The 22,338-nt window shown below is 40.4% G+C and overlaps 1 protein-coding gene across 1 annotated transcript in view; it reads left to right on the forward strand.

Moving 5' to 3' along the window:
• The first annotated feature begins 2,839 nt into the window (after positions 1–2,839).
• Positions 2,840–22,338, forward strand: part of LOC101920943 (protoheme IX farnesyltransferase, mitochondrial) — a 106,311-nt gene continuing 86,812 nt past the window's right edge. The window contains exons 1-4 of the mRNA XM_055795332.1: positions 2,840–2,961; positions 3,473–3,597; positions 5,226–5,550; positions 14,662–14,786. Of these exons, the coding sequence (XP_055651307.1) occupies positions 2,919–2,961; positions 3,473–3,597; positions 5,226–5,550; positions 14,662–14,786 (618 nt within the window). The 5' untranslated portion in view covers positions 2,840–2,918. The remainder of the gene's footprint in view (positions 2,962–3,472; positions 3,598–5,225; positions 5,551–14,661; positions 14,787–22,338) is intronic.

Below are 22,338 nucleotides of genomic sequence, written 5' to 3' on the forward strand. Positions count from 1 at the left end.
AATGATCTGTAAAGGTTACCACAATAACAGCAGGATGCCATCTTATTTATTTTGCACTTGGCTTTTAGAGTTCCCTATCTGAAAGTACATCAAGTCTCTGTGGAGCTCTAACATCAATGCCACATTCTACGAAGCAAGGAAAATACAGTATTTTTACAGTTGGTCTTTAAATCATTTTCTGACAACAAATCAATCTTACAAGAAGTCTTGTTGGTGTTATGAGTAAGAGAAGGAGAGATTTTGAGATTAAAGTATAATAATAGTTTGCTGTTTCCACAAATTTGCCCTTTTGTGTATCAAACTATTGCATTCTCCTGCCGAGATCTAATTAAGCCCCACCAATGAGATTTATGATAGTGCTAATAGGAAAAAGGATCGTATAATGCTGTTAATATGTGCTCTATAATTAACATTAATGGGAGTCGCGTGGTTAAATGCCCCTTGCATCACCCTGAAAACAGACCTGTAGGTGCAGTGTTTACTTTGTGACTGTGGGGAAGTAGCCAGAGGTACTGAGCAATTGCCCATCTCAGCAAGCAGCAAAAAAGTTAGGGATGCTTCAGGAATCACTCTGCCTGCCAACGGCACTTGACCTTGGAGCCCTGTGAGAGGCGAGTCTCCTCCTGCAGCCCTGTGGTCCTGTGACATTGGCACCTGGGTTTTATGAACTAGGATGTGGGTGCTGAGCGGGGAAGGTACTGAGAGCTCCCTGGCAGGGCCATAATCCCTTTTCTGTAATCCCCTGCCCAGGCGCATTCTGGAGCTTTTAGTATTTCATGGATCCAGCTTTTGCAGAACCAGCACTCTGCAGACCTGAACCTCTGCTTCCAAGATCCAAAGGCTGTGGAGCCATTCTAGGCTGAAAAACAATTCTGACATTTGGATGCTTGTGTCCACTAAAAATCCTGAGGGTTTGGGGTTTTTTTCTCTCTAGGAGTAGCTTTAGTGGTTAAACCCAAACGGGTATGTGACATTCTATGTGCCCTAAATCATCATTATTGTTTCACAAGGAGGTATTGCTCTGTCTTGAGGCCCGTGGATAACATTCTCCTTAATTAGAAAAGTAGTGTTTTACCCCCTCTCTCCAGGGGTGCAATTTATTGCCCAAGTGAAAGGCAATGAAAATCATTAAACCTTAAATCTCAGCCCTGACACAGAACACTCAGCTACCTCAACCTTTTCCTCTCTGACCCAAACTGCCCTAAAACCAACCACCCCTTCCAGCCCTCTATGTAACCATTGTGTGCGTGTGTGCTGCATGATGTTTATTTTATTTTTGCAGGTGTAAATTTAAGTTGAGGCCAAATCTGTGGAAGTTACAAAAGCTAGAGATGCAAACAGGAACTGCAAAGTGATATATGCTCAGTGGTGAGAACTCAGAGTAAAACAGGATATTAACTGTAAGAAATGTGAAGTCCTAATTTCTCCCCAGCTCCCCAAATAGAAAGAGAGTGGATATAAATGCTTCGAAGTAGGATATTCTTGGTGAATTAGAGTGAGTGTTTTCATTTTATCTTCCTAATAATGATTTAAGATGACTTTTGCATGAATTTAAGCACTATAAAGAAATGAAAGCCTGGGAGGAAGATGGTTCTGAGGAAGATTTCCATGTTAAAATATTGAGAATGATCTTCAAAAGCATGTAAGTGACTTATAGCCTACATCTCCTGAACTTAAACTCTTTAAAGAAAACATTTTAAAGATGCCTGGGGGTGCAATTACGCTTTACGGCTTGAGCAGTCCTAACCATTCCCTTCCCTTTTAGTTCAGACTCCAGTCCAAGGCCCCTTCCTCTGTGACTTACACCAGTTTTCAACCTTACAGACCCTGTGCAGGCTGAGTTCAAACACTTAAACCAGCAAAATGACCAGTTCCTTCCCTTCAGGTTAGCAAGTTCGGTCAGCCTAGCAAAGGATCCGGCCACCCCCAGAACTTGTACAAAGGGAGGATGAGATGGCAGCTGGGTCAGCCCTTCAGTCAGACCTCCTGCCGCACATAAACTTCACCCAAGGAGTATAGAAATCAAACCTTCATTTTCAAAAATTACTTCAGGAACCAAATACAGATATTTTTTTTTTTTTACCAAGCCTTTGACTATTTAAAGCTCAGGTCCTTTGGGGAATGAGACTCCATGTCCTCAAGAATGAATCTATTTTTTAGTAGACCATCTCTGGTTGTTTCACAAGTATTAAGCGAACTCCCCTGAAAGTTCAGGGCACCCTCTTGACCCCTCCCACGGACCCGCTGTTAACTGGAAAGCTGCCCAGGGATGCAAGGTGGGAACCGCAGCCAGTGCCCGCAGCAAGCTGCTGGGAGGACACCCCGGGCAGGGCCTGGGCTGCCTCTTCATGGCAAAGGTGCCCGAAGCCTCCAGCCCGGCCCCAGCACCCACCTGGCGCCTTAGGCAGTTATGGTACCCCAAAACCTGGGGCCCACCGAGCGGTTCTCCCCCGCGGGGGGTATTTGTGGGTGACTGGGGACGCTTGGGGCCCCGACTGCCGCCCCACGCACCCCCCCACGGCCCTGAGGCGCTTTGAGGCGCTTCGCGCCGGGGCGCAGGAGGCGGCAGGCTCGGCCCGGGAGCGGCGGGGCCAAAGGCGCCCCCCGCCAGCCTGGCTGGGCCAGAGCCCCCGGGCTGCGGCCCGTGAGGGGGCACGCAGCTGTCGGCGGGACGGGCCCGGCCTCCGTTGGTGGGGTCCCGCTGCCGGTACGACCGCCGCGGCCCACCCCCCTCTGCCGCCTCCCCCAGAGCCCACGGCCCCTCCCGCCCGCCCCGGGAAGCGCCGCCCCGGGAAGCGCCGACCCGGGAAGCGCCGACCCGGGAAGCGCCGACCCGGAAGGCGTTTAGCGGTCATGCCGGGCAAGATGGCGGCGCCCAGGCGGTGAGGGGAGAGGGCGGCGGGAGCAGCGCTGCGGCCATGAGCGCTGCCCGCCGCTGCAGCCCGCCCCGGGCGCTGGCAGGTACCGCCGCCCGCGGGGCAGCGAGGCCTCGGCGGGGGCTGGGGGCGGGGGGGGGGGCCGCGATCGGCGCTGTGCGAGGCCGGGGGGGGCAGGCAGGGCCTGGCAGCGGCGGGGGCCGGGCCGGCCCTGGGGCCGCGCTGTGTCCCTCAGTGTGTCCCTCTGTCTCGGGTCACAGGTGTCGTGTCGCGCAGGGGTGTCCTCTTGACGCGTTTGACTTTGGTGCTGAGAGATTTGCAAGAAACCCCCCAAATCATTAGGGCAAGCCTGCGCTTTCAGCCATGACACTTAGAGCCTGCAAACGGGTTTTTCCCCACCTGAGCAGGCCTGGCCCCGGTTTGCTGGGGGCCTTGTGTCACAGCTGGCAGTGGGCAGTGGTCCTAGTTAGAATCAAACTCAGAAAAGGAATAGGAATCTAATGTTCTTTCTTTCTCTTTTTTTTTTTTTTTTTGGTTGGTTTGTTTGGGGGTTTTTGGGTTGTTGTTTTTTTTTTTTTGTATTGTACTTTAAATAGGGCTATTTGTCTGGCATCTGAAGAACACTGGAATACAGCAGATACCGTGCCAGTGTGTGCATCTTTGCCATGTAGCCAATGACAGACTAATTACATTTCAGTACTTCAACTTCCTTAAACGAATGGTAAGTCAGGGAGTGTATTTATCCTATTTTTCTCATTCTTTCAATTCATTTTGTCACATGTGATGAGTCAAAATGGAGATTAGTTGATAAAACCAATATTTTTTTATCAGGCAAGCTCAGGCAGTTCCAAGCATCTCTTTTTCTGCACTGCATCGGGGCTGAGCATTTGGCATCTAAAGCATTTGAGGCTGGAGGAAACCTGCTGTAGCAGGGGCAATGCCTCGTGCTGCGGTGTGCCCCCTGCTTGACAGGGGGCTTTAATGTGCCTCTAAAGCGGGGCACTCTCCTGCTGTTGAGAAACATGAAGAGATTTCTAAAGTTACTGTTGATAAAAATGCTAATAAGAAAATCAAATCTTGGCTAGCAGTCAGACAAGTGGTAGATGGAACTCATTTGTGGAGGTAGTGTGCTCTGACTGAAGAGTTAATCAGTTAATTTGAATCAAAACTCCTGAGCCTGTTAACTTAATGGATTACCTTCTATAGTGTGCTGCTAGTTTTAGGTATTAGAAGAGCTGTAATTATCATTCAAACCCTCAAAATTCTATCTTCTTCTTTGAACAGTTGTATCGCTTGTAAGAGGATGGCAGTAAGAGACATCTTACTTTTCCCTGAGTTGTGTCCTGTCATGAAATGTGGATAAGACTGAGTGTTATAGCTAATGACTGCTTTGATCACAAGGAGCATGTACATCTGTTGGTATTTTTTGAGCTTCAGTCCTGTATGAAGCAAGAGCTCGGGGTCTCTTCTATGCTTCTGGGGATCACCAGAACTCATCAAATCTTTTTTTTTGCTATGAAACTGATCTGTATTCACATGACTCATTCAGGGTTTCTTATCTCTCTTCCACGTTATAATTATTGTGTACTTTAAACCATGATTAGTTGAAAGCTCAATCTTTTTATACCTGTCTCTTGTGCTTGAAATATATAGAATATTTTGGGAAAGAAAATATATAGGAGAAGTTAAATGCTCTTTTTCTTATTCTGTAAGAGTTCTAAAAAAGGAAACAACTCTCTCCTAACTTTCTGTTCAATGTATGTTCATTTTACTCCTGTTGAAGATTGTTGCGTAGTTAATTAGCTGAAAGTTTGGTATAAGTAGTAATACCCTAGTGTGGGAGGTGATTTTTTTTATCATAGGAAGTAGGTTGTATTTCCTTGGTATTTTTCTGATCTTTTTCGTAGCTTAAAGATGCAAAAAGTTTAATGCTTATATTTGGAAAGTGGAGTTGTTATGGGCATGCGTGTGTACCTCTTTGTTTAAAGGTCACTTGGTCGGTATTATATTGAATGATTTTATCTGGTGGTTTTGAATAGAGTTTGCTGTTGAAGCTGTGGAGGAGGAAGTAGGTTTTTTTATCCAGAATCAATTATTCAGGCTTAAGTAAACTATTGATGCAGTTGTGAGTTGAAAAGCTGCTTTTTGTGAAATCTCATCCAACTTCAGAAAGTTTCTTGCATGTGAAAGAAGTGTTTGATATTCAGGCTAACTCAGTCATGTCATCATAGGAAGTAATTCTCCTAACAGAAAGAAATAATATAGCAATAATACTGATGTTGTTAATTAACTGAAATGGGCAGAAATACCTTCTTAACTGTTCATCTTAACATTTCTTATTCTATTTAGTATGTAACTCAGTACAACAAAGACCTCAGCCAACGAGCCAAACCCAAGTCAGATTCGGTTGCATCTCCTTTTCGTGAGCTTCAGCAATTGGATCAAGAAAAAAAGGTTATACACAAGATTAGATCAATTTCACCTGTTCATCAACCTTCGTCTGAGACATCAAGTGGGAATGAGTTGAGAGAAATGAAGTCAGCGGCAGAAACTGAAGACTCAGTCACACCAGTAAGAGCAGAATCCAAAGCAGACAGACAGTGGAAAGAAATGAAACTACGGCTGGATGATTTGCCAGGAATTTTGGCACGGTTGTCCAAAATTAAACTTACAGGTACTACTGGTCATTTTTTCACTTCTGTGTATCATGTTTTGATATCAGAGTTCTTTAGCATGTTATGGGCACTGTGTGGGGTTTTGTGTAATAATTGCCATTTTACTGACACAAAGTTCCTGGATCAATTTCATCAAACGTGTGCAGGGAAGAATTGTTATATGAAACATTTCATAGTTTTCCCATTACATTTGTTTAAAAACAGTGAGGAGGAGCTTGCATGGTATTGTCAGCTAGCTTTTTGGGAATCGCAAGTATACATTATTACAAAACAAGGTGAACCTGTGTTAGGAAGTGATTTTAGAAGCATTGTGTTAACTATTTAAAGTTGTCTTGCTTAAGTTTACCAATATTCTGTCTTAGTTACTTACCTTTGACTTTAGTACTGCTTATTGTGAAATTAATATTAAAAGTACCAGCAAAAGGCAGTAAGAATAATTTGCTACCTTATAGGAAAATGAAATTTTCTAAAATAAGGTATAATTTACTTTCCTAGTTAATGATAGTGTTGTACCTTCAAACCAGCAGTCTGTTAAGCAGTTGCCTTGTAGCCTAACTACATTTTCCTTTGTTCTAATAGTAATACTTAACAACTATAAATCACTACTTTGCCAATAGGTAGTGCTATATATACTTTTATGTCTAAGGAAACTCTAATGATCTGACCAAAGCCTTACATCTTGTTTGTATTGGGGCCAAATACAATTTCCTAAGCCCCTGCTGTGGTGCTTTCTCCAGTGGGTGAATTAAATTCTTGATAGTACAACTATTGTTCTCTGCCATAAGAATTTGTTATAATAAAAATCCTGAATTCAATTTACTTTTGGAAACTTTTTGTCTTGCAGTGTGGAAGTTTTCATTGTTTGTTTCTCCACGGAAAAATTGTACTGACGACATCCAGTGCACAAGGGTTGTTTAAATTCTTCTCTAATAAAAAACCTTATAGTTCTTAGTGTTGAGGAGGCATCTCATGTTTTGGACTTGGCAAAACTGATCTTGTCTGTATGTCCAAACGCTCTTCCTTACTATTCTTGAAAAACCTCAAGGTCTTCATTTTGTGCTGGTAAAGGCTTGAGTTAGTGGACTTGAGGGATGTATGATGTGTCTTTCGATACTTCACCACATCATTTCTACGTATTAGCTTTGGTAATTTCAAATGTAGGTATCGAAAACTCTTACTAGCACATTCAGCAGTTACAAGGATTATTGTACTTCGGATTTGCAACAGCTTTGTGACACATACAACCTCAACTACTGCCTCTTCTTTATTTCTGCATAATACAGGTCTTGCCTCTTCTCCATGCTGTTTGGTTTTAGTAATAATTTGTTTCTGTTGGGCTCACCATGGATAACTTATAAGTGCTATTTGAACAATTAGCTCTTTTGGTATATTTTCAGTGGGGTCATTTTATTTAAGTGGCTCTTTTATGTGAACTTGAAATCTGTGCTAGTTATTGAAGTAGAATTAAATTTAAGAAGTCTCAATAGATCCAGAATTTAAAAGTTAAAATTCCATGGTAAAGTGACCAGAGAGAGAGGGAGAAAATGAACTGTTGGTTTAAGCACTTGAAATGTATTTTCTTATGTTTGCTGATACTCTGTCTGGGTAAGCTCTGTGTTAGTACCACATCTGAGTATTACTGGGACTTCTCAAAATGGGAGTTTCAAGAACTGCAGCAAGATGGAAGAGAATTGTTTTTCTGGAGAAAATAATTTTATGTGGTACTTTTTTGTGTGGCCTTGGTGTTTCTGCAAAGCTTTTCAACAGCTTCTAGTAGGCTCTTTTAAATGCAAAAGGCAGTGTTAACAGGCAAGCAAGTACCACTCTGGTTTTAAAATAGGATGTTACTTGAAAACTGTAGAAGGCTAAGGTTGCAGAAATTGGTTCCCTTCAGGACTTGTTTTGTATGAGCCTTTGTTTTGAGATGTATTGTTCTTGATCCAAGGTAACTGTAGTAAACTTTGTACCTGTTGAGAAGGTAGAGAGAGAGAGAAAAAAAAACCCTTAACCTCTCTTCTTGTTGTGATCCTTTATGTATTTGGTGGGGAAAATGACCTGGGTGGCGAGATTTTCTTGGAAGTAGAAGGTGTAACAGGGCAAGCTGGATGAAGAGGCCTTTGTAGGAGGGGAGTTCCGTTGCTGGTCTTTATTGGCCATGGGATAGCATAGGGGATGAACAGGAAAAGTACTGGGTGTAGCGTGTGGAGCAAGGAAGCAGAATTAGCTTTTTTCCCGAACTTGTGTAATCATTTAGACAAAATGTATATTCTGTAAAGATTATAGTGGTGGAGTTCTTTGATTTATTTTTTTTTTTAAAGAAAAATAAATTCTCCTGAGGTCAGTTTTTAAGTTACAAATGACACACAGCTCAATTCCTTTCACCCATGAAGTTCTGATAGATCTTGTATCCCGTGTGCTTTTTTTGGCAGACTCTTTATTTATACTTTTTAAGAGTATGAAATAACAAAACCCCAAACTTTGCATTATGCTAAAATGGGACTTCCTTATGCCCTTTTCTTTTCCCTCCGCTGAAGTAAAGAGACTGTTTGTTTGTATTCTGAACTGTAATTCACCTTTGAAAGGAAATGAGTTTAGCTATTACCATACCCTCCTGCTTCATGTAAACTGCAGCTCTTGTGACTCTGCCATTAGAAGCTCTGCCTTACCAACAGGAAAGGATTTTTGTTTATATTCTTTTGCCATAGAAAACAATTAGGGAACTTCTAATTACTTGTCGCATAATCTACCTTTTTGGGTTCAGTTTCCATTCTTTCCTTTCTCTGTGGTGTTCTGTGTTGGCTGCTGTCTGAACAGCTGTATCTTACCAACCAGGCACTTGGAAAGCTAATGCATCCGTCTTAGAAGTTTTTTTCAGAATTATAAATGTCATTGTTTGCAATTTAAATCTAAAGTTTATGTGTAACTGAAAATAGGAGAGACATGTGAAGATACAGTAAAAGGAGGAAATTCTAATAATTTATAATGCAAACATTAAGAATTCCAGGTTGTCTCATCTTAAATTTAATTTCAAGTTTACACAAACAGTGTTTTCCCTGGTGATCACAGTTGCAAACTAAGATGAGCTATGTGCAAAAAGACTGGAAAATTGAACTTCAGTTTTTAATTTGGAGGAAGCGTGGTGAAGGCACAATATAAAAAATGCTGAGTATTCTCATTAGATATTTCTCTATGGTTTGTGAGCATTTTCTCATTGTTGCTGCTGTGAAAGCTGTCTCACATGTTGATCTTTTGGTGAGCACAACCAGCTAGATGTATAGCACCTTACCTAGCACCTTTCTGAGTAGATGTATAACATGGGTCAGATGTAAACTTAACTGCTCATTTCTAAACAGGTGTTGAATTTTTAGTCTAACTTTAAGGTCTGTTGAGAAAGGGGCTGTGTCTTTAGTATATCTCTCTGTCTACTGCACCTGGAAGAGTTGAGTCCTGACTCCAGGCTACTGTAACATGGATTTCTTTCAGAAAGTTATACAAGAGCCTCTGTTTCAAATATTTATCTACCTTTTCTTTATCCTGTATTTTAATGTACTACAGCTACCATTGTTATTTGTCTTTGCAAATGTAGTAATACATGTTTAATGATTCTTTTTCATTCACAATTGTGTATTAACTGTTTGGTTTATCCAGAGATCATGTGCAAAGTCACAGTCTCTCCCCTGACGTCTGTCTATTCTTTTATGGCATCTTGTTGCAAAGCGCTTTTACCTTCCAAGTCTTCAAAAGTGTTTTAGAGTTTTGGCAGTATTTTTTTCAAAGTACATTTTAATAGTCAATCCATTAAGGCATGTTGAACACTGCTTTTCTGTACGGGTTCCTGAAGGCTTGGTTCAGACCTCACCAGAGTGGCTTCTGCTCTTGGTACCTTGCTTTGGTTTGGTGTGTGCGGTATCCTTGCAGAGTAACGGGGACTTCAAAGGGACACTTCAGGAAGGCACCTAATCTGTTTTCCCCCAAGGCAGGATCACCTTTAGGTGTGGCATTCCTGACTTGATGTTGCTTTGTCTGTTCTTGAAACCAGCGGGGGGGAATACACAGCTTCCCTGGGCAGTTTGCTGCAGTGTGTTACTGCTCCTACTGCTGAAAGGCCTCTTTGTGTCTCTAACAGAAACCCTCCTTTGCTTCGCTTTTAGTATGTTACTATTTCTCTAAACACTAAGAAATCTGGAAACTTCCTCAAAGTAAGCTTCTGTTTTGCTGGGTTTCTCATTGAGGGTGTAAGATGTTTGGTTATATCTAGCTCTTGGAGAGTTCAACCCAGTATCCAATTAACGTTATGTGGGAAGAGTTGAGAGTAAATTATCTGTTTTTGTCATTGTGTATACCTTAGAGCTAAAATAGGCCAGCCTGAGGTGTTTACGCCTCTGTAAGAATCTAGAGTAATTAGTCACCTTTAATAGAGTCATTCCAAGTTTACCATACTCAGATCAGAACCAAACCTATTGTGTTTTTTTCCTCATCAAAGTGTAATGTGCATTTTATGAACAGAATCACAAGACTGGTATAATCAGTCTTCTCTGAGGAGGCCCATGAATTTATTTGATGTTTGTTTTAAGGTAATGATTTACATGTAGTTTTGATGCCATTTGATCACTAGTAGCTCCTTCCGCAGGAAGAGGATGTGGACATCCTCCAGTCAGGTGCCAGTATTCTTTTAAAGATCAATTTGGAAGCATCTATGCTTTAGGTTCAAATCTTTTTTAAAATATGTGAATCTTGGCACAGAGAAAATGTATTTTTTTTTTTGTAAATTTACACGGGAGAGTCTGGCTTGATATAAGGGGGAAAAAAAAGTTTTGCCATGAAGACAGTCAAACTTTGGAGCCCGTTGCCCAGAGATGATGTGAAATTTCCATCCTTGGGAGATGACAGCCCTAAGGGACCTGGCCCGAGTTCAGCATTGACCTTGCTCTGAGCAGGAGGCTGGACTTGATGATGGCCTGAGAACCCGCCCAAGCTGAATGACTTGGTGGTGTTGCTGGCAATGTTAGACAAAAATGTAGGAGCTAACACTACCATCTACAAAATGATGCATGGTTTCTATGTCATGGCCTTACTGACCTACCTGTAAGTTTTGCAAAGTGGCCACATACAATGATTTATGAGCATTTTTACTTTTGGAGACTACAAACTAGAGCATTTTTTCATCCATCTCATTTTAAGAAAATATCCTATCTTTTTTTTGCTGGAAAACAGCTGGAATTTATTTGATGTGTTGCTTACATACGAATTTGTGCATTAGCAATCCTCTAAAAAATGTTGAACTAGAAATCAGAAGCTTGAGACATTTGCTACTGACTTAGGATATGATCATGAACATCCCACTTCATCTGTCTCTGTTGTGTATTTATAAAATAAAGATGATGGATGTCAGCCTTTGCATAATGACTCGAGCATTACCAAACTGCTACGTAATGGAGCAACAATGATTAAATAAGGTGCTTAAGTCGTGTTCATAGGCTAAATATCTGGTAACAGCAGCTCTAGCAAAAATATCCATTTGCTTTAGTGGGGTTCCAGTACTTTTCATTCTGGAATAATGACATTTATTATGACATTTATTCTTTAAATGGTAGCTTTAATATAGCCAAAAACTTTGACAAAGATTTATCAGTGTATATTGTTTAGATTATTATTAGTCTATGTTTTTTTCTCAGTTCCAGATGTATTTCATATGTCTGTCAAAGTAGTTCTTATTTTGTGATTATTAAAACAGTAACTATTATCCTATCAAAGAAACAAAGCTTAATAGCGGTAGCTTCCTGGCAATTTGTTTTCTGTGCTAGAAGGAAAACAAATGAAATAAAAATAAACTATTATTACAGTTTATTTTTTGCAAGGCATTTTAAAATTGTTTGATGGTAAAAAGAGATTATCTGCTCTGTTTGTAATTTTGCACTTGGATTTTTTATGAGATAATGCAGAGACTTGTTTCAAATTATTGGCCCAAATTTAAGTTTGCTTTGGGAGTTTGGCCTTCTTTAGTGTGCAGGTCATAATCTGCAACAAAACTTCAGATACACCTACACCCAAACAAATCTAAGCTTATAAAGGAAATACCGGTCAGTTCTATAGCATCAATACTGATGCTGTGTTTAACTTCCCAGAAACCTATGTGTGAAAACTCTGGAAGGAAAATTCCATCAGCTTTTCGAAAGCTATTTCCTTTAAAGATTATGCAAACATTTGTAGTAAAACAGTGAAATTGTTTCTTAAATTAAAATAGAAATGCATTTGCTTTTGTCCTTCCACATGTACTGATCTATCATCAGTACAGGAGCAGAATGGAAATCTAAAGCTGAATTGGTTTGCTTTGGCTTTCTACACTTTTATTTTAGCTTGGCTACTTTTTAATACGAGGTAAAGAAAATATGGCATAGTGATTGGCATACTATAAATACAAATACAAGGATTTATAAAGGCAGATCACATTACAATGAAGCTGGAGAGGAATGTGAAGAATATACTGTAGACTTTTAAAATGTTTTTTTATGCTAGAAACATTATAATTCACTCTTTGTCACCAATTTATTAGCATTTTCTTTTTCATTTACATTCAAATGGGGGGCAAATATCCCCTGTTAATTTTTGTTAAAGCTAAAATTGTTTAAAAGACTGAAAATTAGGTTTAGGCTGAGATCATGAGTTTGAATCCTGGCTTCTTTTTGAAGAGCATATATAATGCCAACTCTCATCAACAAATCTTGAAAGGATCAATTCCATCTATTATGCAATAAGGTGAAGTTAATTTGTCCCCTAAAGCACTAAACTAACAGGGATTAAAAAACAAACAGAGTCAATGACCTCATTCCCTTGATGTGATCTCAATTAAATATACTTTTCCTCCATGAGGGAAGTAGAAGAGTAAATTATTTCTTCCACAGTAAAAATAAACTTCCTAATCCAAAGGGAACATTTTCTTATTTACCCTTAACGTGTTGCATTTGATTTGCAGGGCGATGAGATGAGTCACGAATGCCTTGTGTTCAGAACACTGCCCAAACAACCGAAAATACCTGTTTCAGTGGGATAAGTGAGAGGATGTACTACAACCTTTTTTTAATGAGATCCTGATAAGTCACACTGAAATGACTGGCTGAAATTAATCTGGAGAAATCAATGGGGACTTTAATTAGTGCTGTAGCATATTAGAATTTCTTTGAGGTCAATGTAACGGTAATGTTACACTGACTGTTTGCCAATCTGCTCCACCTTTCTTCTTCAGTAAATGAGTTGGTGTTTTCCCATAATAAATTGGTGTAAAGTGCTCTCTAAGATAAGTTTTAATTAAATTCTTGTCTGGAAGTGGACGTGTGATTTATTAAGCAAAAAAAATGAATGTAATCACTCTTAGAAATGCAAACGCCACTGTTTCGTGGTCATCTCTTCAGTGTATTTTTGAACTCTCTCGGTCGTAAACCATTGCGTTTCAAGTTGTCTTTTGCACTCTACTGAGAAGGATCCACGAGTTCTGAAACTTAAGATGCTGTTGTGTTTCTCTAAGTGGGGTCCAGTCTCTCAGAAATGATCAGTGCCTTCATGTCCTTCAGTCTTGTCTGGTGGAGTTAGAGAATCTGGGGTTATTTCGCAGCTTCTTAGAGGGGTACAGCTCAATCGTAGATCCACTGTATTTCAGAGGCAGCTGAAGGGGCTGCAGTGAGGGCTGGGTGCTGCCCTTGATGATGCTGTCGGAGGGAATCAAAGCCAAGGACTTACCTCTGTATCAGGCTGGTACCCTGAGACAGCCCTCGCAGCCAGCCCGTGTGACAGCCATCCGCACAACATCCTGTGAATCCATACCAAGGCTAAATAATTAATGTTTATAATAATATTAGATGTATTATTGTAATAATATTCAGCTGACAATGGATTTTAGTACTTGAGCAAAGTTTTGGTGAGCAGCAGGTTTCCTTCACTGTCTTTTTAGGATTAAAACTTAATGAGGGCACAGTTCTTAAAATTAGCACTTCGCATGTGCATCCTTGGTGGCAGGTCTCTGCCATGATAGTTTTTCATCTGAATTAACACTGCCTAATAGATAAGCCATGCATTTTCAGTCAACAAAGGTTATTTATTTGTCATTTAACTTCAGACAAACAGGAGACTTTGTAGGAATCGGGAAGATAAGAACATTCTGATGCTTTGATTTGAGCTAGCTGAGGTCTGGAACGTGTAATTACATGCAGAATATAATTTAAATACTTTCTGTTTAATAACTATTAATTTCAGATTGTAAGGTTTGAGGTCATGAGCAATATATTCAGTAAGTGTGCTGAATTTTATGGTGTAAGAAATCTTTCATGTCATGGCAATTCTTGCCAAAAGTGAGTTTGTAAGACATATTATTTGGGTAATTATAATATTAGGATTGAGGCTTAGGTAACTTTCATTTTAAGAATGTGATTTGCAGTACTAAAGTTACAATTTTAGATGACAAAACTGAAGCAGATTTTTATTAATCCACTCAATTTCTGAGGCTTTTAAGAGCTGCTGTGTCCATGTGATGATGTGATTGTACCTTCTGCCTGAAGTGGGCATGTCAAATGGGAACAGTGTGGGCAGATACTTGTACAGTGAGGTTACTGGCTTCACCAGCTGTAGCCTACATGCCCTGAGTCTCTTTTTGACTCTCTGCATTGCTTAAGTTCCTGCTATAATTTCATATAATGTGTATCTCTTAATTTGAGATTTTTCTTACTGTTTTTCTTCCATGTTAGACTTTGCAATGGTTTATAAGTTATGGGAACAAATATGCCTCCTGTACATGTTGCGTGAGGCAGTTTGATCCTGTAGCAAATCCATGAATTAGTTAACACAGACACATACATTTTATTCTCGCCTCTTCTACTAATGTGCTGATGCTTCTGGGTTTCTCATTTCATCCCTGACAGTTCTCCTTCTCATCTTTGACTTCTTTATGTAGAGTATTAGTATTGTACGCAGTTCCTGGAGCTACTTTGATCCATAAAAGTAGCAAAAAATTAATCTGCAGAATGGTTCTTACAGGCTTTAAAAACCTTAACTCTAGTGGTATGTACAAAGGAGGCTGTTTCTTATTGATCCTTCAAACTGTGCTGTCGCTTGTGTTGCAGCCCTGGTTGTAAGCACTGCATCTGCTGGCTTTGCCATGGCCCCAGTCCCCTTTGACCTGACCTGTTTCCTGCTCGCCTCCCTCGGAACTGGACTGGCATCCTGTGCTGCCAACTCCATCAATCAGGTCAGTCCATCTCATCATCTGTACCGCAAACCGGTGTCGTCCTGGCTTCTGAAATGCTGCCAAGGGTTGTTGATGGCTGGCTGGGAGCGTGTGGTGGTGTGCCTTCAGCTGCCGCCTGAGCTCGGAGCCAAAGGAATATGTGTCTGAGAATTAAAGCAGGGTTGCTAGGCATAGTGTGTTTATTCAGAATGGAGCTGATGAGGTTTTAAACCTCCCAGTAATCATGTTTATCTTGATAATACCGACCATGGGTCACGGAAAATGATATGGGAAGGACTGTGTAATTGGAGTGTAAGAACAGCCAGCAGGGCTCCAGCTTTATGTGCCCAGTTCTTTGCTTGTGTTATTGTATGACCTTGTCGGATCTGCCTAAAGAATGGCTCAAGGCACCTTTCTAGATGTCCACAGTGGGACTCTGGTGGGGTTTGTGTGCCTCTGTTCAGGCTGGAATCAGGGTATCTCCTGCACATCTACAAAACATACTGATAATCTCCATCATGTGGTAGCTGTTTCATGCTGGAGATGTTCCAGGTGCCTGGACTTGAGGCCTCATGGTGTGTGTGAACAGGCTTGGGGAGCTTGATGCTGATCTCCCAGTTCTCCTGCAATCTAGCTGTGAAGCAAAGTTGCTGTTAGGCTCTTCCTGCATCCCAGAGGAGAGCCTAACTATTGAACAGGTAACAAACACTTGTAGTGTTGAATGGAGTTACAATCATTGTAGCCGTGGTCACGTTCAGTTGTATATATGACCTGGAAAAAGAAGTGGCAGTAGCAGTGCCACCTTTGATAGCACTTCAAGGTTTCAGCAGTCACTTGTGGGATGGGGGAGGCTGAGTCTTGGGACCCCAGTAATGGAACAGGGCATGGAGGTTTCCTGTGATCTACATCCTGGTGTCACCTTGACTGAGTTGGGCTCTTTGATGTTTACACCATGTAACACCTCGGTTGTAGGCACCCGATGTGCTTTTTGAGGTTACACCCATAAGCACACGTCTTACTTGGGCTGAAGGAAGTACAGGTTTTACTGTTCATTTTCACAGACTGTAAAATTGGGGTAGGCAGCTAACTTTGTGTCTGTTTTCCTTGCAAAATATGAAGGATGCTGCATGAGTTTTAGTTGCTTGGAAATATTTAGGTAGCCAGCCTAACTTGAAAACACTTAGCTAGCCTTGAAAAATAATTTTAAGTCAGTCACGCTATTTTCTAAAGTATAGAATTGGTTGTCATATACCTGTTTTTCAAAAAAGTCTTGTAGAAAAGCTGTCATGACTAAGGTGAAGCTTTCTTGGGTTTGATACAATTGTAGAGGTACACTTTTTTCTCCCCTTTTTTCCTTTACTACAGTTGTTTTAATATTAAAAAATTCCTTTTGTGACTTATCAATCCTTTGAAACTTTTACTGTCCTGTTTACTTTCACCTTTGATGTGGATACTAGGGGACTAAGAGGAGAATTAATTATTACTTGTTTAGAGACTCCTGTGCAGCTTGACTTTCTTGGAATTTTGATAGATCTTCTGGAGATGATATTCACACACAAATAACTGGTTTTCTTTGTCTTCAGCTTCCATGTATTAATAGCTCAGTGTTGTATTTTATCTCAAAACTAGCCACTTCTTAAACTCTTAGAAGTCACTTTTTAAAATCTTGAGGTACTTTAGAGTATCAAAAATCCTATGGCATAATGTGGAGTTTGATACTTCTGAGGCTAGGATGGGGAAGGAAAGTTAGGAGTGCAGTGACTTTGTGCTTGGGCTCATAATTCACTGTTTACTCGCTGCTATCTCACCATAGGAACAGCTGTTAATATGCCTTTAAATAAAGAAGATTACTCCAGCCTCATGAAGTATAAAATTGTCTTTCACTATTTCAGCTGAAGGCTTTAAGTTCACACACTCTCTCATATTGAGCCAGTTGCCTGTGTAGACAGACCTTCAAGGCAACTACTTTTATTAAGGAATATAAAGAAACAGAGTTGGTAACAAAGCAAAAGATAAGAGCTGTGGTCTCTGACCTTGTTTATCAATGGATCCTTTTAGTCAACGAGTCTCTGGTGTTGCAGTTGGTGCTGTGTCTGAATTGGCTGGGAATTTAGTTTTCCAGAAATACTTTAAGCTTGGGTTTACGTCACGACCTTTGGGAAGGAGCACATTTGACTTGGAACTTCCTTTATTGCTACTTTGCTCTGTCCATTGCTCCCCATACGCATCCTCTCCTCTGGCAGCTCGTGACTCATGTTTCCCTTGTTGCTCCTTGCTGTCCCTTAAGGACCTTTTTATACAATAACTGTCTTTCCGTTTCCCATATTGCTATAAATCTGTACATCTTTAAGGGCAACTCATCTTTCCCACTCCTCGTTTCCCTGATAGATCTGTATTCACGATTTACAATCCTCAAATATGTCGTGGGAAGGTAAAGTGTTGATTGTGTAAGATTCTTCCCCATGATTTAGGACAGGATGTGAGGAGCCTGGTCCTGTGAAAATCTAATAGAGATTCTGTAATAGTCGTGGTATTATTGATACAAACTTCTAACTGTTCAAATTCTGTGGTTTGGGATTTTTTTTCCTTCTCTCAAACACTTCATTTTAGCAATCTGGTAGTAGCTGGGGCCAGTTTGCCCCCATTGAATTAAGCTGAATTAGCTATTTAGGTTGAATTAACTACTGGGGAGGGAGCCAGGACTATTCCAAGTAACATACAGAGACCAAGAAGTCATGTTTTGTTTCTTTATGAAGTTGGTCTAAAATAATCTTTTAATTATCACTTCTTCTCTTGATTTCAGATGGTTGTGTGTCACAGCAAAAAAAAAAAAAAAAAAATTTGATGTAACTGCAAGAGCTATAAAGTTACAAACATTTCTCAGTGGAGGTTCTTGTCACTTTCACTGTCATTAACAAGAAGGTCATAATAAACAAATGTGAGTTGGCAACATTGTAGTTTTCCATTGTTTATAGAAGCACTGGATGTTTATCAACAAAAGGTGTATATTTAAAAACAAGCTTCACTTGTTTGTAAATCCATCAATTATAGCTGTACTTTCTGATAGAAGTAGAAACAATGTGCTTTTATGACAGACCTGTGAAACTGAATAACTTTTTAAGAAGCTGATACATTGTTGTTTGAAGATGGTGTTTGAAAATACCCTGGAAAATACAGACAAAAAGTACTTGAGCATGGGCTGGCGTTAGGGGGAAATGCGGTGCCCGTTCTACAGCAAGGTCATTCTAGAAACGTTAGTGTAGAAAATGCCAAGAGAAGTATCTTGGAATAATTTATGTTAGACAGTAGTTTGAGAGAAACGGAATCTCTCAGGCTGGTGGAAAATGTTATAAATTCTGGGGATCTGGATAAATATCGGAGGGTCCTTGGGTTTTCCTGTAGCCTGTGTTGGGTCTGTGGGCTATAAGGGAGTGAACTCCTGCTGGAAGGTGCCAAAGAAAAGATAGTGTTTTATTTCTGTTGTCCTCTACCAGCAGTTCTGCCTCTGCCTCACTCCTTCGTATCACAATACTTCAGAGTTATACTTCACACCTAATCTAGCATTTTAGTGGCGTGCTAAGCCAGTGGTCCCTGGTTCTCTTCCACATCACGCAACACTGCGTTATATCCTTTAGCCCTTCAGTATTGTACTACAACATGTCACCACTTTTCAGTCCCACCTGCTAAAACTGCTTTCCTCTTTTTTTATCTTTTTTCTTTCTTTTTCTTTCTTTTTTTTTTTTCCCTAATGGCGCTCTTTCTTTTTTCCATCATTGAAGTAACTTAAAGTTATTTTGGACAGGTGTTCTTTATTGGTGTTCCATCTTTTCAAAATACTCAGTATTTTACAGTAGGTTTTAATTAAAAAAAAATAAAATCACTTAATGCATTTACCAAGGAATAGACTGAGACACATTTTTACTGTAACATTACTAAGCTAGCTGAAACCACTGGAAAATCTCATTATAAGACATCACTCTTGTTAATAGTAGTTATGGTAAGGAAATGGAAATTTGTTCTGGGGTTTCATCTTGTAAACACTGTGTGTTAATCTTGAATAAAACAAATAATTAATCTTTGTGTATCACTTTTTTTATACCGTCCACTTTCCTGACTCTTTCACTGTTGTATATTGGTATGGGTACACAAGAAGGTATTTTACCTTAGTTATTTCTTACAAGTGACAAAAAGGGATAATTAAAACATTGGTTTTCTGCTTGGTGACGACCAGTTTTGTAACTGTTTTCCTATACTGTACTCGCACTGTCATAGAAATGGAGTAGAAGAAAATGATATTAAGTTAGTTGATACATCTTTTGCTTTTTTGTAGCTCTGGTTTTTGATGATTTTTGAAAGCTGACTCAAGTTTCAAGGAGTAGAGTCCTACATTTATATTATGGAGAAAACATGTCATTTTTGAGACTTCTAAGGTACTAGCCTCTGATTTATGGAGAAGGAGATAAAACATGAAGAGATGTTTACAACACAATACACGGCATTAAAATGTTAAAGGAATCACATGCACATTTTATATGTCAAGTACATTCTTCTGTAACTGCAGCACAGTTAAAGAGTGGGAGAGAGCTATAAAGATGAAAGCAGGATGTTTAAAATGGTTTGAATTTAGTAACAGAGAGGTAAAATGATGTGGTTGGATTTGACTGATGGTACCTTGCAAAGGAAGCAGACTGGGCTGAATATCTTAGCTGAAGTTAGAGAGCAGAAAATAAGAAATATAGTAGATATGTTAACCAGAATGAGAGAACAAATGTAAGCCCAGTTGACATCCCTGTCCCTTCAGGGTCTGATCTGATGGCTGGGTTTTGCTCTTAATGTCATCCTCTCTTGACAGTGATGATCCCTTAGAAGTGTAGCTGTAATGGGTGGAAAGGAGGGGTTTAGTGTTAAAATAATGGAGTGAAATTCCGGATCTGAGCTCAGTTGCCAGCCTGTGAACCCTGTGTATGATCTTTTGTATTAAGACAAGCTGTGATGGTCATTTGGATACTGCAGGGCACCAGGCTAAATAAAGTCAGAATAGAGCAGCCTCTCCTCCGATTCTGAATCCACTTACTACCTCTGCGCTGCCAGAAGGATAGCCGTAGTCTTCACCTTTTATGGTATTTTACTGTTCTGTAATGACTTGATTGACCAGTACTCACAAAACACCTTAAAAGTTGCTAAAAAATTAATAAGCCTGCTTAGATAAGCAAATATCGCCCCATCTTCTGGAGAAAGGTTAAGTGGAGCTTACAAATACAGTCACATTTTGTAATCTTCATCGTGCTGCCATTGCCTGTACATGAAGCTGTGGCTCGCTGTACTGATGGTCCGAGGTCAGCGTTTTTACAGTGTTTTTTTGGCAAATATGGGTTAATTAGCAATACTTGGATCCCAGGGAATAAAATGGGTGTGTTGATTCAGTTCAGATACACAGTTCATGCCACAATGGCCAAGCAACAACGTCATCAGTTGGAGTGATGCAAATGTGCTTGTATTTCTGCGCGCAGTTATAAGGAGTCGGTGTTTGTTGTGTTGTGGTTTTTGTAGTTTTCTGAATTACTTATGTTTAAGGTCATGTAACAGGATGAAAGGAATAGGAAGAAGTAAGTTTGAGGTTTTTTTTTTAATTTCTAAGTAAATGTTATGAAAGAATGTGTGTTGATGATTTTCAGAAGTCCAACACCTTGTTCCTCTCTCAAGATATATTGGCTGTAACTGTTTAAGCTTCCTGGGCCATTAAAAATTGTAATTCATTTTTTCAAGGAGGGAGGGGGGAAAACCCCATGAGGAATTAATTATTGTGAACACCTGTGTTGTTGGGAGGAGGAGGGTAACTGGGAGATGTGCCACCAGCTTCCATGGCGGAGCAGACTCAGAGTTGTTTCAGAGTTGTCAAGCAGTGACAGTAATGAGATGCAGCATAAAAAAAAAGAAAGGTATTAACCCTGCTTTCCCCTGTTGCCCCCTGCCCCACCAAACAACTTTTGTGAGTGAGAAGGGACCTGAGAGGTTTGTATGTGGCTGGGTCCCACTGATCTTGTGAACACAGAGGTTTTTTTCACTTGTATCTTCTTTTGTTTCTGCAAGTTTTACAAATGTTCTGGTTTAACATTGATCAGAGGCCCTGCAGTGCTACTTGTTTCTCAGTTTCCCCACTGAGAGATGTTTAATGCAGGGGTTTTGATCATAGAAGTAAAAGTATTACACCCAAGTAAACTGTTTACATTGCTTTCTGTGTCTGTGAAAAAATAAAGTGATGTGACAGTAGTGGTTGTGTTCCTTTCAGAGAGTGCTGCTGTAGCTTCTGAGCAAATCTATAGACTCATAGGATCGTTTGGGTTGGAAGGGACCTTTAAAGACCATCTAGTCCAACCCCCTGCCATGAGCAGGGGCATCTTCCACTAGACTAGGTTGCTCCCTGCCCTGTCCAACCAGTCCTTGAATATTTGCAGGGACTGGGGCATCCACCACTCCCCAGGCAACCTGTGCCAGTGCTTCACCACCCTCATTGTAAAGAATTTGTTCCTAATATCTAATCTAAATCTACCTTCTTCTAGTTTAAAACAGTTACCCCTTGTTCTATCACAACAGGCCCTGATAAAAAGTCTTATAAGCCCTCTACGTATTGAAAGGCTGCTATAAGGTCTCGCTGGAGCCTTCTGTTCTCCAGAACGACCCCAACTCACAGCCTGCCCTGACAGGAGAGGTGTCCCATCCCTCTGATCATTTCTGTGGCCTCCTTTGGACCTGCCCCAGTGGGTCCATGTCTGTCCTGTGCTGAGGACCCCAGAGCTGGAGGCAGTACCGCAGGTGGGGTCTCACCAGAGCAGAGGAGATGGGTAGAATCTCCTCCCTTGACCTGCTGGCCACGAAAAAAACCTGTTATAAGGAATCTGTTATAAGGATTGAATCAATAGGGGGAAAAAAAAAGCCCAAGGGTTAAACTAATGCACAGAAAGTGGTGGTTAATGATAAATGCTTGGATTATTGAAGAAGTGGAAAAGAAAACTAACAGGAGTTTGGCAGTCTCTCAGACCCCTTTCTTTTTATTTCCCAGTGAAGGAATTCAACAACAAAAGAGAGAACAGCAACAGTTCTTTTTATATTCCCCCAAATCCAATGTTGGTTTGATGTTATCTCACCATGCTTAAACTCTTCCTACCAAATAGGTGTTTTATTGAATAGCTGAAGGGATGTAGAGGGAATTTTTATTCTGATGCTAATGTTAATATGCTTTCATTCAGACACAAGTTGGGGGAGATGACCTGTCAGATCACCAGCCCATTGCCACTTGATGCCAGAGGTTTTTCTCCTCTAAGTTCTGTCTTGTCTGCTTTTGAAAGCACTGAAATTTTATATTTTTTTGCTTCTTCCCCTAGCAGATGACTGCACTTCCATGTTTGAATGAAAGAACTTGATTTAAATGCCAACAAGATTCACTCCCTACAGCGTATTTGAAAAATCAGATAGTTGAGTGATTACTTTAAAGTGATTCAGAAAGAGCCTAAAATGACTTTCCAAGTTCTTGGGTTTCCAAATCAAAATATTTCATGCCTAGCTAATAGCACCT

This window comes from Falco peregrinus, chromosome 2, assembly GCF_023634155.1.
Source record: "Falco peregrinus isolate bFalPer1 chromosome 2, bFalPer1.pri, whole genome shotgun sequence".
Lineage (NCBI taxonomy): Eukaryota > Metazoa > Chordata > Aves > Falconiformes > Falconidae > Falco > Falco peregrinus.